This window comes from Ambystoma mexicanum, chromosome 8, assembly GCF_040938575.1.
Source record: "Ambystoma mexicanum isolate Mex_15411 chromosome 8, UKY_AmexF1_1, whole genome shotgun sequence".
NCBI lineage: Eukaryota > Metazoa > Chordata > Amphibia > Caudata > Ambystomatidae > Ambystoma > Ambystoma mexicanum.
The window spans coordinates 1,487,929,530-1,487,945,193 of NC_090929.1; the positions used below are offsets into that span (position 1 = coordinate 1,487,929,530).

Sequence of the window (15,664 nt, forward strand, 5' to 3'; positions counted from 1 at the left end):
TTATCCCTGTCCTCTGATGAATAAGAGTCACCGCTGCGTCAACGCCTCTTCTTTTTCATGTGGGAGGACAAAGAGGGGGCTCACTCTGCGAATGGAACCTCTTCTTCGCCTTCTTGCAATGTCTGTCCTTCTCCGGCGTAGCACCTTCGGTATCAGTTCCTGAGGACCTGGCGCCCGATCGACCCAGAGACTTTCAAGGGGGTTGCCCGAACGCCAACTTCGCCGATAGTTCCCCGAGGGCCTTCAGCGTCATGTGCTGACAGGACCCACACTGCTCGACAGTGTCTGATGCTGAGACACTACAGACAAATGTTGTATGGGTCTGTGATAGACATTCGAGCTGCAGTCCTTGCAGCGTTTAAACCCCGATTGTTTAGTGTTAGGCAGAAACCTGTGCAGTTCTCTTTGGGAACACTGCAAAAGATTTAGGACTACAGGTGTTAGCAGTAAACCCACTTGGTAGCAGTCTGTACCGCCCAGATTTACCTGGTAGCTGTGGCACTGGGGGTGCTGTGTAACACATCGCAAAAACACATGAAGCCCTATGGAGTAAAAGACCCCATAGCCCATTAAACACATCTAGAGTCAAAGAAACACACTCAAATCATGCCCAAGAGTGAGGGTAAGAGAGTCTCACTCTTGGCAGGAGAAAAAAATAAACCCCAAAAATCCAGCAAAGCTGCTGGGGGACTCACTAGGTTAGGAAATTCAGCCTAAACAGAGAATTCTCCCTAACATTTAGAGACCGACATGTCTGAGCCATGAGCCAAGTCTTTCAGTCACGAAAAGATTGCGTTACATACAGCATGCAGAGCGAGCAGAAAAAAGGAACCGAGGTGTGGGGGGTGTAGTGACACGATATATGTATGTGGTCAAGACATGATTGGGTCGAGCGACCACGCCGAGCCACATTATGCCCCCCGCTGAAAATGGTTCAGAGAAGCGGACACTGGATGGGATATATAGCAGATGAGGAATGCGCCGGAGAATGCAATCCATTGAATTCTAATTACCCTTCTCTTCATGAGTGTTCAGGGAGCCCTGTTGTATTTGTAATGCACCCTTACTCATGAGCAGTAGATTCCCATCCTAACTGATTGTCAATAGTCAATCTGTGTAGAAGCACACTCCATTTGCTACCAAATCACCTGCAGGACCAGTGACTGTCGCCCTGAACAGTTAACGAAACATCGACCCGCCCCTTCAGCTTCAATCACTGCAAGGCCAGACACATGCTCCTTCAATCTCATTTCACCCATGTGGCACAAACTTATAAAAATCAATCGTTACCTTCCACGTGTTATAGAGTTGGGTACAAGTTGGACCAACTTGAGCAGGTTATGATGATGACTGGAAAGTTCACTTATACATGAGCAGATCTCAACCACCTAAAAATAAAGGATGTAAGAGTAAAGTATCAATACAGAAAATGATGACTATAGCATGCAACATGAAAACATATTTAATCTTTTGGCAAAGGAAAAAATAAATATTGCTCTGTACAACAAGGTACAAACAGAGCTGTGTGTGCATGTTTGCAACATTTTACCTTTGCATCCCAATCCCGGATATTCTTCAGCAAGTTTTCAAGTAAACAATGAAAATCTACCAATGGAATTTGCTTCAATTGTTTTTCCAGCCTTATTTTAAACAGCAATGTTAATAGCTGCATAATTTCCTGGTCCTTGTAGCCTTCAGGGCATATGGCTGTGCACAGACCTAGGAACTTAAGGAGAAGCAAACAAAACAAATTAACTGTGGTTTTCTAAGACATTCAAGTCTGATAAATGCTTTTCTAATGGCCATCACATCTTTTTGGCAATCAAAATACAACATTCTAGACACAAATTTTGGAATCACTTACCTCATTTGCAAAATAGCCATCACAAATAACAGAAGCACACTGTACTTTAATTTCTAAATTAAACTTCCTAAATATTCAAATAAACCTTCCTTTGCTTCAGGAACAATCAAACTTGAATGGCTCAATTAGGAGCTAGGAGCACCTTTAGAAAGTCGTTATGTGAAAAACCTGAAGGTGTCTACCGAGCTAGTCCCTGGGGATCTCATCCAGGTTGCCAGGACAAGGTCATCGCTATTGGATCCAGTTCCTGGGAGTGGACCAGTGAGGGAGGATCACCTGGATGGGGGTCCTCGGGGAGTGGGACACCGACGGGTGAGACACAGTATCCCCCTTCTGTCAACACACTTTCCCCATCCTACCAGGTAGGACATTCATAACCAATGCTCCCCCCAGCCCTTTTCCGATACAAACACCTTTGCATGACACACCAGAGAACAGACTCACACCAAAGCCAATTACCGGACAGGGGTCAGGCAAAGTCAGGCAATTGAGCAGAATAAAACACCCCCCCCCCCTGACAGCCCTTTCCCTTAACCACAGGAATAAAAGGTGGAGCAGGAGAGCACAGTACAAGCACCAGTAGGACGAGACGGCTAACCAGACGAGGCAGTTCAAGGGAAGGAGAAAGGCAGCAGGAGGAGAAAGGGCGGCGAGGACAGAAGTGACCTTGTCCCTTTAGTCCCATACAGCAGAACCTTTGTGGAAGAGAGACGAAGACTGCAAACAATAGCGCAAGTGTCTTGCAGCAGATGTCAACGGTATAGAGTGTGTCGACACTGATCAGCGGGAGCGAGGGAGACTCCTGCTACCATGGTACTGATCTTGACTCCAGTTACGAAGAAAGCCAAGCGGTTCATCACAGCCGGTGAGTCGAGGGGAGAGCCGATAAGAGCCAGGCAGTGGTGAATGAAAGTCGCAAAGTGGCAAGTTGAACTAAGTTCAAGGAACTGTAAATGTGTTGAGGGGAGACCAGCTTCAGAGAGGAACCGACACCATGTGGGTGCCACTCCAAGAGACTCTGGTCGATCCACGTTTGAGTAAAATTACAGAAACCAGAGGCCGTAGGAGAGCCGCCAAACAAGGTCAAAGAACAAGTTACTTACCAACTGGAACGTTCTTTCGACTGGATATTCCTGCCACGTATTCTTCATCTTAGATATATTCGTCAGCTTGCTACTTTCGGAATTTTTTTCGCCAGAGGGCACGTTGCTCGAGGCCGCGTAGCTTGGTCCCTCGAAGGCCGCCGTCGAGCGTCGACGTCATCCGTCGTATAAAGGGCTTCAGCCGCGCCCGTTCGTTCAGTTCTGTTTTTTCGATGTTAATGGGCGCATCAGTTGTATTTTGTGTCGGAAGATGTCAGGCTCTTAAGGAAGTACAAGTGCAACAAGAGTAAGAACTGTACGGAGGGGTAGGTTGGGAGGGTCGATGGGGAAAACGTGGGACGGAACATCCAGTCGAAAGAACGTTACAGTTGGTAAGTAACTTGTTCTTCGAATGGATTGTGTCCTCCCACGTATTCCTCATCTTCGATAGATGTGTTCCCAAAGGGTACTGCATATAATTCTGCCTAACACTGGTGGTAGAGGTGGGATACAAGTATAGTAATTACACTTAGAGTGCTGCTATTACCTTGAATCAACTAACCACAAGGCTAATATCACTAAAAAGCAATCTTAATCATGTCTGATATTGAAAGCCACAGTCAGGAGACCCTCCTGAGTTACACTGCTGATTATTTAAGAAACATGTGTAAAGAAAGGAAACTCTCTGCCAAAGGCAAAAAGATTGAATTAGTTGAAAGGTTGTTAAAGAACCAAAGTTTGGGGAGTGGGTCTGAAATGCCCGACTCTCTAGCAAATGTGCAAAGTATTGAGGATGATGTTATGTCCGTTAATGATGAGTTGGAAGAGGTAAATGTGTCTCTTAATGTAGGCCTTCCTGGCCCCTTGCATGCTCAGCAACCCCAAAATGGAGTTGAATCATGAACTTGAAATTGTCTCTTGAGAATGCTTCTCTACCAGAGTCTTCTAGGTCTTCCAGTCCTAAGAGACCCTGTATGCCTAAAGAAATTGTGGGTATGTATGAGGTTAAGCTTGATATTTTGGATTGGTTGGCAATGTTTGAATATAACCATGGTATTCAAGGTCAATGGAGTTGGGGAGGTGGATATGATGGATTATTAGTGTGTGAAGATAGCTTTAATTGCTAGATTTGTGAAGACCCCTTCTCAGTACCTTAAGAGGGTTAGGACCCTCAAAAGACATGATGTTACCCCTTGGGCTACCTGGGTATGCGAGTGTTTGAAAAACTTAGATGGTTGGATTGAGGGTTACAGAGTAAACACTTATGAAGGAATGAGAAATCTTGCAATGTTGGAGTCTATTTTTGATGTCTGCTCTCCTGAGCACAGACAGCACTTGGCTGATTCAAAGAAGCTAGCTAAGGCTTCTGACTTGTGGGTTGCCAACAGGGCTACTCACATGGATTCTGGGGCTACTCATAAAAAAGGATGAGGGGAAACAGCCAAAGAAAGACAACAAAGAGAATTCTAATACCTCCAATCTAAAAAAGGGCCACAAACAGCAACATAAGGGTAAACCACAAGGGAAACCAAATCAGGCTAGTGTACCATCTGGACCCAAACCAGATGGAGGTCAGAACAACCCCCCATTCATCAAAACATTTGGGAAATGTTATGTTTGTGGGTCAACTGACCATCTGAAAGGGGATCCCAGATGTAAGGGTAAACCTTCAGGGGTCCACACTGTCTCCTTAGCCTTATCACCAGAGGAAGAAGTACCTATGGCAAGTGGAAACTTTCACCTACTGGCTGATGAACCCATGAGAGTCTCAGCCAGTGTTTCTTTAGTGTCCCTGGGCTTGTGGGAACAACAGAATTTAGATGTCTATAATTCCATCCCAGATAATACTAAAGAGTATTATAAAGATAGTGTTCTTGTGAATGGTCAGGAAACCTCTGCCATCAGAGACACTGAAGCCAGCATAACTGTGGTGGATGAATCATTTTTCAAGGTAGAGGATGTTGCTAAGGCACCCCAACACCTCACCAAGTTAGCTGGAGGCCCTGTGCAAATGCTTCCCCAGTTACCAGCTCTCATCCAGTGTAATGATATGACTGTCAAGATACCTGTTAGTGTGCAAAGTGAAGTGCCTGGGAGAGTCCTGTTGGGTAATGACCTTAAAACTCTTGGAGTTGTGACAAGCACCCCCAAGCCTACCAGTAAAAAGAAACAGGAGCTCAGAAGGTCTGTAAGGGGGAGTACCTTGAGAGGCTCTCCAGGGGAGATGATAGAAGAACATATCACTCCCACTCCACAGGAGTTGCTCAATGCTATTTCTAGAAAAACAGAGGCAAAGGGGAAACCCAAGACCTCCAGGAAAAAGTCAGACAGCACGCCTGTGCTACCAACAAGGACATCACCTAGATTGTCCAAAGTCACACCTGTGACTTCTCCACCTGCTGAGGCAGAGTGTGAGGTGCAACCTTGTGTGGTTGAGCCAGCATCTGAAGAATCAGATCTGGAAGAAGACACTGTCTTAGTTGGGATCTTGACCCTGTTGACCATCCTGAGCAGCAGTCTTTACTGGCAGACGGTGGACCAAACAGGGCAGACTTTAGCAAAGGACAGAGAGAGTGTCCTACTATTGAAGGTCTTCGACAGCAGGCTGCTAACCAAATTGATGGGCAAGAAGTTGGAAAGCACATGTTGAGCTGGGAAGATGGACTCTTCTACAGTGAACCGACTGAGTCTATCCCTGGGGACTGCAAAAGAATTGTAGTGCCCCTTGCTAACAGACTCCAGTTCCTACAGTTAGCCCACGAGATACCTTTGGCTGGTCACTTGAGTTTCAAGAAGACCAAGGAAAAGCTCTCTCTCTACTTCTACTGGCTTAAAATGGGTTCAGAAGTTGACAAATTCTGTAGGAGCTGTCACACTTGCCAAACCTCTGGCAAGAGTGAAGCCAAGAATGTGGCACCTCTGGTGCCTCTCCCAGTGGTGGCAGTTCCTTTTGAGAGGGTGGGCATTGACATTGGCGGTCCCCTTGACCCTCCCACATCTTCAGGGAACAGGTTTATCCTGGTTGTAGTAGACCATGCTACAAGATACCCAGAAGCCATACCTATGAGAACTGTTTCGGCTCAGGCTGTGGCTAAGGCCCTACTTGGTATTTTTACCAGAGTAGGGTTTCCTAAGGAAGTGATATCCGACAGGGGATCCAACTTTATGTCCCACTGCATGCAAGCCATGTGGAAAAACTGTGGTGTCACTTACAAGTTCTCTACAGCCTACCATCCACAGACAAATGGATTGGTATAGAGGTTTCATCGTACTATGAAGAGCATGATAAATGCTTTAGAAGAACCCCTTAAGAAAAAGTGGGACCTTCTACTGCCATGCCTTCTCTTTGCATTTAGATAAGTCCCTCAGGAGGGAGTTGGTTAGAGTCCTTTGAACTTCTCTATGGCCATCCAGTCAGATATCAATTGGCCCTGATCAAGGAGGGGTTGGAGTGCTCCTTCCCCCCAAGCCAGTCAGAATGACTGACTATGTGATAGGTCTCCGGAGGAGAATGTCACACATGAAGGCAGAAGCAAGTGATAACTTAAAAGCAGGTCAGGCTCTGGTCAAACATTGGCATGACCAGAAGGCCAACATGGTTGAGTTGACTCAAGACCAGCTGGTATTAGTTATGGTGCCAGCAAGGCAGAGGGCCTTGCAGGACAAGTGGATAGGACCCTCCAAGGTTGTGGGCAAACTAGGAGAGGTGAACTATTTGGTGGACTTAGGCAGACCGAAGGAGGCTCCCAGAGTCTTTCACACTAACCGTTTAAAGGCTTATGTCTCGAGACCAGAAGTGGGAGCTTTGCTTCTAGCTTCAGCTCAACAGGAAGAGGAGAGTGAACCTCTACCTGACGTCCTCAGAGGCCAACCTTTAGATGAACAGATGGGAGTTAATCTCTATTCTCAGCTGACTTCTGAACAACAGGAGGAGTGCAAAGTTATGTTGAATCAGTTTGCCTCCCTGTTTTTACTATCACCTGGCTTGACCCCTTGGGGCCAGTATGATATTCACACTGGTGACAGTTTACCAGTCAAAAGCAGAGGTAGAGAATGTCAGAACATGTGAGATCCCACACGAAAGGAGAGATCAACAAGATGCTTGATCTCAGGGTTATAGAGCCCTCTACAAATCCATGGTCTTGTCCAGTTGGTCTAGTACCAAAGGCAGGATCCAAGGAGTTGAGATTCTGTGTGGACTATATAGCTCTAAATGCAGTCACCAAGACTGATGCCCATCCTTTGCCAAGGACAGATGAACTGGTGGATAGACTTGGTTCAGCCAAGTACCTCAGTACATTTGATCTAACCTCAGGCTATTATGTAACGGGGATTCCCAGCCTGACGACGGGGAATATTCTAAGCATGTGAATCCATGAAAGATCCAATGCTGGAGAATGCACCTGCTACATTTCAAAGGATGGCTAATCAAGTTCTGAATCGGATGGACGACTTCTGCATGGCACACTTGGATGACATTGCAGTGTTCAACCCTACATGTTACGAACTTATTGATCATCTGGGATATGTTTTGCAGGCCCATCTGACCATAAAGACAAGCAAATGTCAGATGTCAGAGTAAAGTGTTCTACATTGGTCATGAGGTAGGAGGAGGTGAAATAAGGCCATTGCCCAGCAAAGTACAAGCTGTGCAAAATTGGGCCACCCTTATTACTCAAACCCAAGTGAGAGCTTTCCTAGGTCTCACTGGCTACTACAGGAATTTCATTGAGAACTATGAGACCGTAGCTTCTCTCTTGAATGTGATCTCCTCTCCAAAACTCCCTAAAAAGGTTAGATGGAATGAGGACTGCACTCAAGCCTTTGAAAGCCTGAAGAAAGCCCTTTGTCAAGCTCCAGTCCTAAGAGCTCCTGATTATCACAAACCCTTCATTGTGCAGACCGATGACTCCAATATAGGTATAGATGGAGTCCTTAGTCAACTGGATGAGAAAGGTAGGGAACACCCCACTTGCTTCATCAGTAGGAAACTGAAGGAACCAGAAACAAGGTGGGCAATCATAGAGCGTGAATGTTTTGCCATTGTGTGGTCTTTGAAGAGGTTTAGACCATACTTGTATGGATCTAAATTTGTAATTCAAACTGACCACCAACCCTTGAGATGGTTAATGCAAATGAAAGGGGAAACCCAAAACTACTAAGATGGTCAAGCTGCCTGCAAGGGTTTGATTTTACCATTGAGCACGGAGCAGGATGTCACCACCAAAATGCTGATGGTCTCTCTAGGATGTTTATAACCGACTAGAGGTAGAGATTCATTCAGGAGTGGATTAAATCCTCCTGTCCCTTAGTCTGGGAGGTGGGGTGAGTGTTTGGGAGAATTCTCATAAATGGCTGATTTCCCTTACCTAATGAGTACCCCAGCAGCTTTGCTGCATTTCTAGGATTTATTTTTTCCACCTGGTAAGAGTGTGAGCCTTTTTCCCACTCTTACATGTGTTTTGCCATGTGTGTGTTCTTGGGCTCTGGAGCCTCACCTACTCCATGAGCACCACCTTTGTGTGTGTTACACAGCACCTTCAGTGCAGCGACACAGGGTTGTCTTTTAGACATCCCACTGACTCAATTTTTCTGGGGCTGACTACTGTCCCTCAGAAACATGTAAAGTTGCCATTAACTTTATATGGTCACTTTAAACCACAGACCCATTACACCCCATCTTACATGCAGTATTGGAAAGGGTTAACTCTCATCCCTTTTTGTCTGTGTCTCTTGGAGCCTTGTTTCGCTCCCTTTACATTAAGACTTGGCTGGTGGCAGTGGTAACTACCCTAACTTTTCTACCCCGATTATTTTATATAAATGTGGTCATGTTTTAGGCTATTATATTAGCCTCGAACATAAACCCGCTTGACCAAATACATTTTATTTTGGTTCCGGCTGGGTTTATTCGCCATTTTTCACCTGGTAAGAGTGTGAGCCTTTTTTCCCACTCCTCTGCCTCAAAACATGTGAGGCACGAGAACTGTGATCAATGTTTCGAGAAACCAGGAACAAGAACCCAGGAGAAGGGAGTCATTCTCCTGGAGGTTGCTAAGAGTCACACTATTTCAGTTTGTAGTTTTTAGTGTGAGGACCAGAAGTAATAAGGTTTTCTTGACACAGGACTGTGAACATTTTGAGTTTGACAGCTATCCTGACAATCACCTTACAACTTTCAGTTGAGGCAGGGAACCGCACTTTGGAATAGGGATAGATGGGCTTGATTTCCTCTTTTTCTTTGAAATAAAAGTCTTTAGCCCCAAACATGCCACATTTGTGTCAGCCTTCTTCTGTATCCTTACCTTGCACACCGCAGACTCTGGCAGCTCAGCGAGCAAATGCCAATGGCACACCAGTAAAAATGGCCCCTGCAGCAGAACAGTAGTAGTGATAACCAACACAGCACAAAGATGTATATTTGGTAGGGTGATGGGGTCCCAAAACCCTTCCAGGCAGTGGCAGCTTCCAAAACCCAGGAGGTAGACCCTGGCAGTAAACTGTATTAAAATAGCCCAGAAAAGTGTCCTAGGATAGAAGGACTGGTAGAAGAGGAAAAGCAGGGCCAGCAGCCGAATGATAATGGCTGGGGAAGGATGCCCAGCACTCCGAAATGCAAATTGGAGCACAGCATTGCCAGATGGGGTTTCAAAACTATCTACAATGGTTTTCGGTGCCAAAATCCTCTAGCATGTAAACAGACCTGTTCACACCTTCCAAATATTCAGAAGAACATAATGTTGGAACAAAGTTTCCTCTCTCTGTACCTTCACTCAAAGGGACTGACTTTCTGCAGGCTGTGAAGAACCAGGAATAAGATGCAGACAGAGGACTCATGGTTTTTGGTTGTAAACATTTATTGAAACAAAAAAGGGTTTGGAAAAATGCCTATCTAGCCCTAATCGGGCAGGGGTTTCCCTACCTCAACCAAAAACAAAGACGTCTGTCCTTTCGCAAGATGTCCAAGCAAAAATGTGCCCTGTGTCCGAAATCCTACTCTGACCCTCCCAATCTAAAATTAACTCTAAGGTGCAAAGGGTATTGTCTGACTCACAAATGGGAACAATTGTTAATCCAACACAAAGGTATACATCCAACCAAAAGGTTCCAAATGGACAATGTTCACAGTTCCAGGGAATGGCTCCCTTCCAGATTCCTTTTACTAATATGAAAAGTTCAAACAAAGAATAGTCCCGTTCCTTAGAACCCAAGAAGATCAATCCCTCCTCTTGGGGCGTTTGTTTTCGGGGAAATAGCGCCCTTTCCCATCTAAACCTTCAAAATTATTCAAAATCCTAGGGGGTATATATCTTCCTAGGGATGCTCCTTTCACTGCATTACAACTTGGATGCAGGTCCTATACTCACTGATCACCTGGCAAATTCCCCAGCCAGGCTTTTCTTGCATATATACAATAGTTCACAATTTTAAGGGCATGGATTTTACTTGAGATTCTCCTTCTATTATAACTTTTCCACACACTTGTGTTTGCCTGGTATAATCTCCTGCCAGCACTATCATGCAATCTGTCAAACACTTCTCTTCACCTGGTATACTGTCCTGCCAGGACTTTACATTTTATCCATGAAGTGAGATTAGACGAGAATTGGCTTATCAACCCTGGTTTCATAGAGTGTGTTTCTATATTAGTTTTCACTTTCATCAATGGGTTCTTTGCCCCTTTTCCAAGAGCATTCACCTTCATGTTGCTTTCTCCCCAGAGATACAGCTTCAACAACCCGTCTGAGGTATGTTCCACAAATACGGTAACTTCTTCATTGGCTTCTCTTTCGATCTCTCACTTATTTCTTATGTAGCAGCACACACGTTCAGGCAACCTGGTAATCCATCTGTTTAGCCTAGGCTTACCAGTTGCTTCTTGCGTTCCTTTGCTTCGGTTCCCTTCAACTTGCTGGCTCGGCGTGCGTCCCGTTAGCTGCTGAACCTTCGCCGTCTCCTTTTCTGCACTGCGCAGTTCCCGCTGGCTTGTGTTCTCGGGTGGCAATCCGTCTACCCTCTGTTTTCGCTCTCCGCTGTTCAGACTCGCATCCACACTGTTTGCCACTGCATGCTTTTCCTCAGCATGGTGATCACGTAGGCATGGGTCACGGTACAGCCCAGCGTATGCAGATCACTCGTCCTCTGCCTGTCGGCTGTTGCGGTTTTAAACATCCTGGCATGATTACTGTAGGGAAGGCATGGTATCACAAGCATGACATTGACACAAAAGGTACAGTTTGCAAAACTGTTATTAAAGTTTCTGGGTTTGGAAAAACTGTTCTACCCCAATACTAGGATGAGAGTAGACTCGGCTATCAAATAATACATAAAACAGTCCAAGTAAAGCCTGTCAAATCAAAATGGCCTATGCTAAAAAAACCTAATGCCTGCCCCATCTCTTGTACAAAAAGAGTATAAAGGAGATATGCATGTAAAGGAAAATCAGTGTTCAACTATAAAGAATAAATGTGGCTGAATCGACTCTCCTCCCCACATTAGACAGCACAGAGAAAATTGGCCCCCATAGACAGGATGACACTCTGGCTCGGGTTTTCACATTCTGGCTCAGGTTTTCAACACAAAACAGTTCAAGACATCCGAGTGTCCTTAAAAATAGGATTGGTTGGATGTACATAAAAGGGGGGAATACTGCGTCTCACCATCAGCTGCCTCATCCCACTCCTCAAAGACCCCTCACCGAGGTGATCCTCCAGCACTGGTCCACCCACCCCTCTGGATCCAAAGGCGATGCCCTTGCCCAGGCCACCTGAGAGAGAGATCTGCAGGTACTAGTGGGTGAGTGGCCCTATGGTTTTTCACCTTACATAGTTTTCGAAGTCTACATTTTTGTGTTGGTTTACAGATCTTAGTCATCTTCACTGCTCTGTTGCTCTGTCTCCTCTCAGTTGTTACCACATGGTCCCTTGTATGACGTTCAGGAAGCAGATATTGGATATTATTAGGAGTGATCATTGGGGCTCCCTGCCTCTCAAGAGTCCCAGTTGTTAATCTACTGTTCTTTGTGGGGTGTTGGGGAACACTTAAAGTAGATCTAGTAAGAGGTTGTGGGAGAGTGTTACAATATGCCATCAGGGCATGAGGAATGAAGAACCATTCCCTTTAGCCTCGTAATGCCATGCACATGGTCAGAATCAGGTAGCGGCTGCCGTCCCTTGGCCACATGGGAAGAGGCTCTCGCTGGGAAAGAAGTGCTCTCATCCGCTTCATCACATACCTTTCCCCTTCTGGCAGTGGTTTCACTTTTCTTTCCGCCCCTATGAATGATGAGTTGGTTAGGGTTGTAACATCTACTTTCAGCCTTTTTGTTCTTCTCCATATTTATGAAATTTGAGTCACCCACTGATTGAAATGTGATACTGTGTGGCATAAGACCAATTGTTTTAGTAAACTGAGAATTACTGTTACAGTAAGATGCAGATCTTTTCCCAGAAAGGTAATAGGGACTTGTGCTTGTCTTTCTCCATGGTCATGAATATAACCTACTCTTTCTTTTCTTCCATCCCCGGGGTAAGTAATTCTTCTCTGATGGCACAGCCCTTGCTCCCAGTGTCCGATTGGGCCCAGATAGCCTTTCAGCCTAGGAAAGCAGGAACCCTGTAGGTGGTTTTGCTCCTGGTGTATAAAAAGGTGTGGAATTTTCTCCTGTTTTTATTTCTTTTCCCTTTTGGGAAATGTCTCTCTGTGCTTTCTTCCCAGTTTGCTAGTATCTTACAAGGTTGGGCGCTGGGGACACTAGTACAAGGTTCAGCCCTCGTTTCTGTATTTTGCCCATCCTGACTTTTTTTTAGTGATGTTATGGTGGGGAGATCCCTCCTATTGAAAAGTACAAGGCCTCGCCTATCCATACTATCCACAAGAAAAACATAACTTATCTCGAGAGGGAGAGGAGGATAAAGAGTATGGTTTATCCCTTTCTCCCTCCCCAATTATCACCACATCTGAATCTGGTCTGTTATCTCCAGATCCATCGGCTAGCTCTGATCTGTGGAAATTACCACGCAGTGTCCCTGGGGTATGTAAAAAACCAGAGGTTGTTTCACAACCTAGTGCCCGGGGGATCCCTTACTCTGCTGGCCAGGGAAAGCTCATCGCTTTTGGATCCAGACCCTGGGGGTGGGCAAGCGAGCCCGGATCACCTGGGAAGGGGGTCCTTGGGCAGTGGGGGAGAAACACCCAATGGCGAGACATGGTATACCCCCTTTTCCACAACCCATAACCCCTATTCCCGTTTATTTTGGGGAAACTACAACTCCTGTGATTCCTTCACACTTTTCTTTGACACATGTACTACACCAAGGAAGTTGAGGAATGAGGTCAGAAGGATTATCTCAGCTGACTTTCATTGGCATTGTCCCTTTAATGAGGCCAGGCAGAATCAAGCACATACGTCTAGAAATGTACACCTGCCACTTAAGACTGCCTCTGAAAATAAAAGGTGGTGCGCACAAGCACACTTTGAGCAAGGGTGGGTACGTGAAGGAAGGAATACGTTACTTACCTGTAACTGTTGTTCTCTGGCATGGATTCACATGCTCATGAATATTCCCAGTCGTCAGGCTGGGAATCCTCGGGAAAGAAAAAATCAGTGTCAGTTTCGTTTCTGATCTGTCTTTCTTGGTAGTAACCAATCACTGATCTCTGGGTCATACTGACCCCAGCAATGACTGCCCTCTCCCTAAGCCCCGCCTCTGGCAGCCATCCTCAGATTTGGTAGCACGCAAAGTGACAGTATGACCAAGTGAAGAGCCGCAGAGGGGTAGGCGGGAGGGTTTGCATGTGAATCCATGCCAGACCCATGCTGGAGAACAACAGTTACAGGTAAGTAACTTGTTCCTTCTCCAGCATGGGGTCTGGCATGGCCTGTGTCGGTCAAATGGCACAGCGAGTAGAACGCTCGCTTTGACACCTGTGCAGAGCTTGCTAACGCAGGTTCGAATCCCGGCGGGGCCAAACTCAGCCTTTCATCCTTCCGAGGTCTATAAATGAGCACCACACACCGTGGGTAATAAGCAGCGGTCAGACACCTGAGGGTGCGTACCGCTATATAAATGCCTTATTATTATTATTATTAATTATCATTATTCACATGCTCATGAATAAAATACATAGCAGTACACACATGCACAACCACGGGAGGTGGCAAAGGCTCAACATTAAGCATTACATCCAAAACTCAACATTAAAGGATAGTTCCGGGACTTTTTTTTTTATTGTCCCTACGGTTCGGCCATGTGTTTTTAAGCATAAATCGGTAGATCGTATAAAACTTTCCTATGGACCATACCCGACTTTTCGTCCATTAACGCACTCGAAATCAGCTGCCATTTTGTGATAATCCTATCACTTTCCGCATCGCCCTGGCTGACCTGCTTTTGCGGCACTAAATCAAATCCCCCGCCCCTGAAACAGACTTTATCAAAACATTCATATTCCCTGCCTCTCTCCGTCACGTGACTGTGCTGCGTAGGCAAACGCGCCCAGGCGTCTTCTACGCGACTCCACACAGAACCCGGAAACCAACACAGATCAGCTCGCAACACAGCGCGCCACAATTCGGAATATGAAACTGTACTTTCAAATCAAACCGCAAGATTGTAAATTTGGTGAAGTACATTTATTTGACATCAAATGTTTAGAGAATATTCAGCGATTTGCATTTTTATTTGCTCTCGATCCAAAATAGTTCGTCTTGAGGCAAGCGATGTTCGTGTGCAGTACACAGGGTGTTGGTTTACGATAAAATAAGCTCTTCGGTCGCACTGATCATCGCATGGCTGTTCCAAAAACGAGGCACTAGGCCACCACAATGGTATGTATGTTGCATCTAGCCGTTAGTACCGCGTAAGGGCATACTTGTACTTGGCGATCGTCCCATAAAATGGTCAGGGTGGGAACGTTGTTCACGCGGAGAAGCAACTGGCGGCTATAAAAGCCATCCGCCGGTGTCTGGTATTCGTGACACGGACAGTAATGCAGGATGTACCTGTTTTAAAAACATAAAAAATGAAATTAGTCTCACCATCAGATCTTTATTAAAATTATTCATTTTATATATTAGGTCGGGAAATTGTTTCATAGCTAGGACAGTGCAACTGGGTATTATACGTCATTTCCAGTAACCCACCCCCTCTCCTCCGCCTTTTTCAGAGCCGCCTGAGCGCCAGTGGACCACTTCGTCACTGATATGATATAATATGGCATTTGCAACGCGCCTATACACAAGTGTTTCAAGGCGTGGCGAGGCAGGGAGGGGGGGGGACAAGGAGAAGACAGACAACGACCCTACTAGGCCAGGTGTAATTCAGATCGCGCAAGTGCAGGGGTAGGGGTAGGGGGAAGGTAAAAGTGCAAGGGGAAGGGGAGGGGGGAAGTGGAGTACAAGGTAAGTAGCATAAAATAATAAATACATAGGGCCAGCTGGTGGCGAGTGCAAGGTAAGTGCAGAACAAGTGCTTGGAAGGGGGGGCTGTAGGATACTGAGACAGTACCCAGTGCAGGGGTTGACAGGGAGGCAGTGCAGGTGGAGAGTGGAAGGGCCCAGGACCGAGGTCGCAGACAGTGGACCAGTTTAAGCAGGGGAGAGGGAGAGAGAAAGCAGAAGCAAAGAGGAAGGTTTTGAGGTGCTTCCGTAAAAGGAGATGGTTCTCCTCAAGATAGTGCGCGGTACAAAACAATATGCCACATAGATAGAACGAAC

At 45.9% G+C, this 15,664-nt stretch overlaps 1 protein-coding gene across 2 annotated transcripts in view; it reads right to left on the minus strand.

The window, feature by feature from the left end:
• The window catches only part of SLF2 (SMC5-SMC6 complex localization factor 2), a 1,286,318-nt gene that overhangs the window by 295,833 nt on the left and 974,821 nt on the right, over positions 1 to 15,664 (minus strand). For both annotated transcript variants that reach the window (XM_069611667.1, XM_069611668.1), the window contains exons 13-14: positions 1,550 to 1,726; positions 1,291 to 1,388 (exon numbers count right to left, since the gene is read on the minus strand). In XM_069611667.1, the coding sequence (XP_069467768.1) occupies positions 1,291 to 1,388; positions 1,550 to 1,726 (275 nt within the window). The remainder of the gene's footprint in view (positions 1 to 1,290; positions 1,389 to 1,549; positions 1,727 to 15,664) is intronic.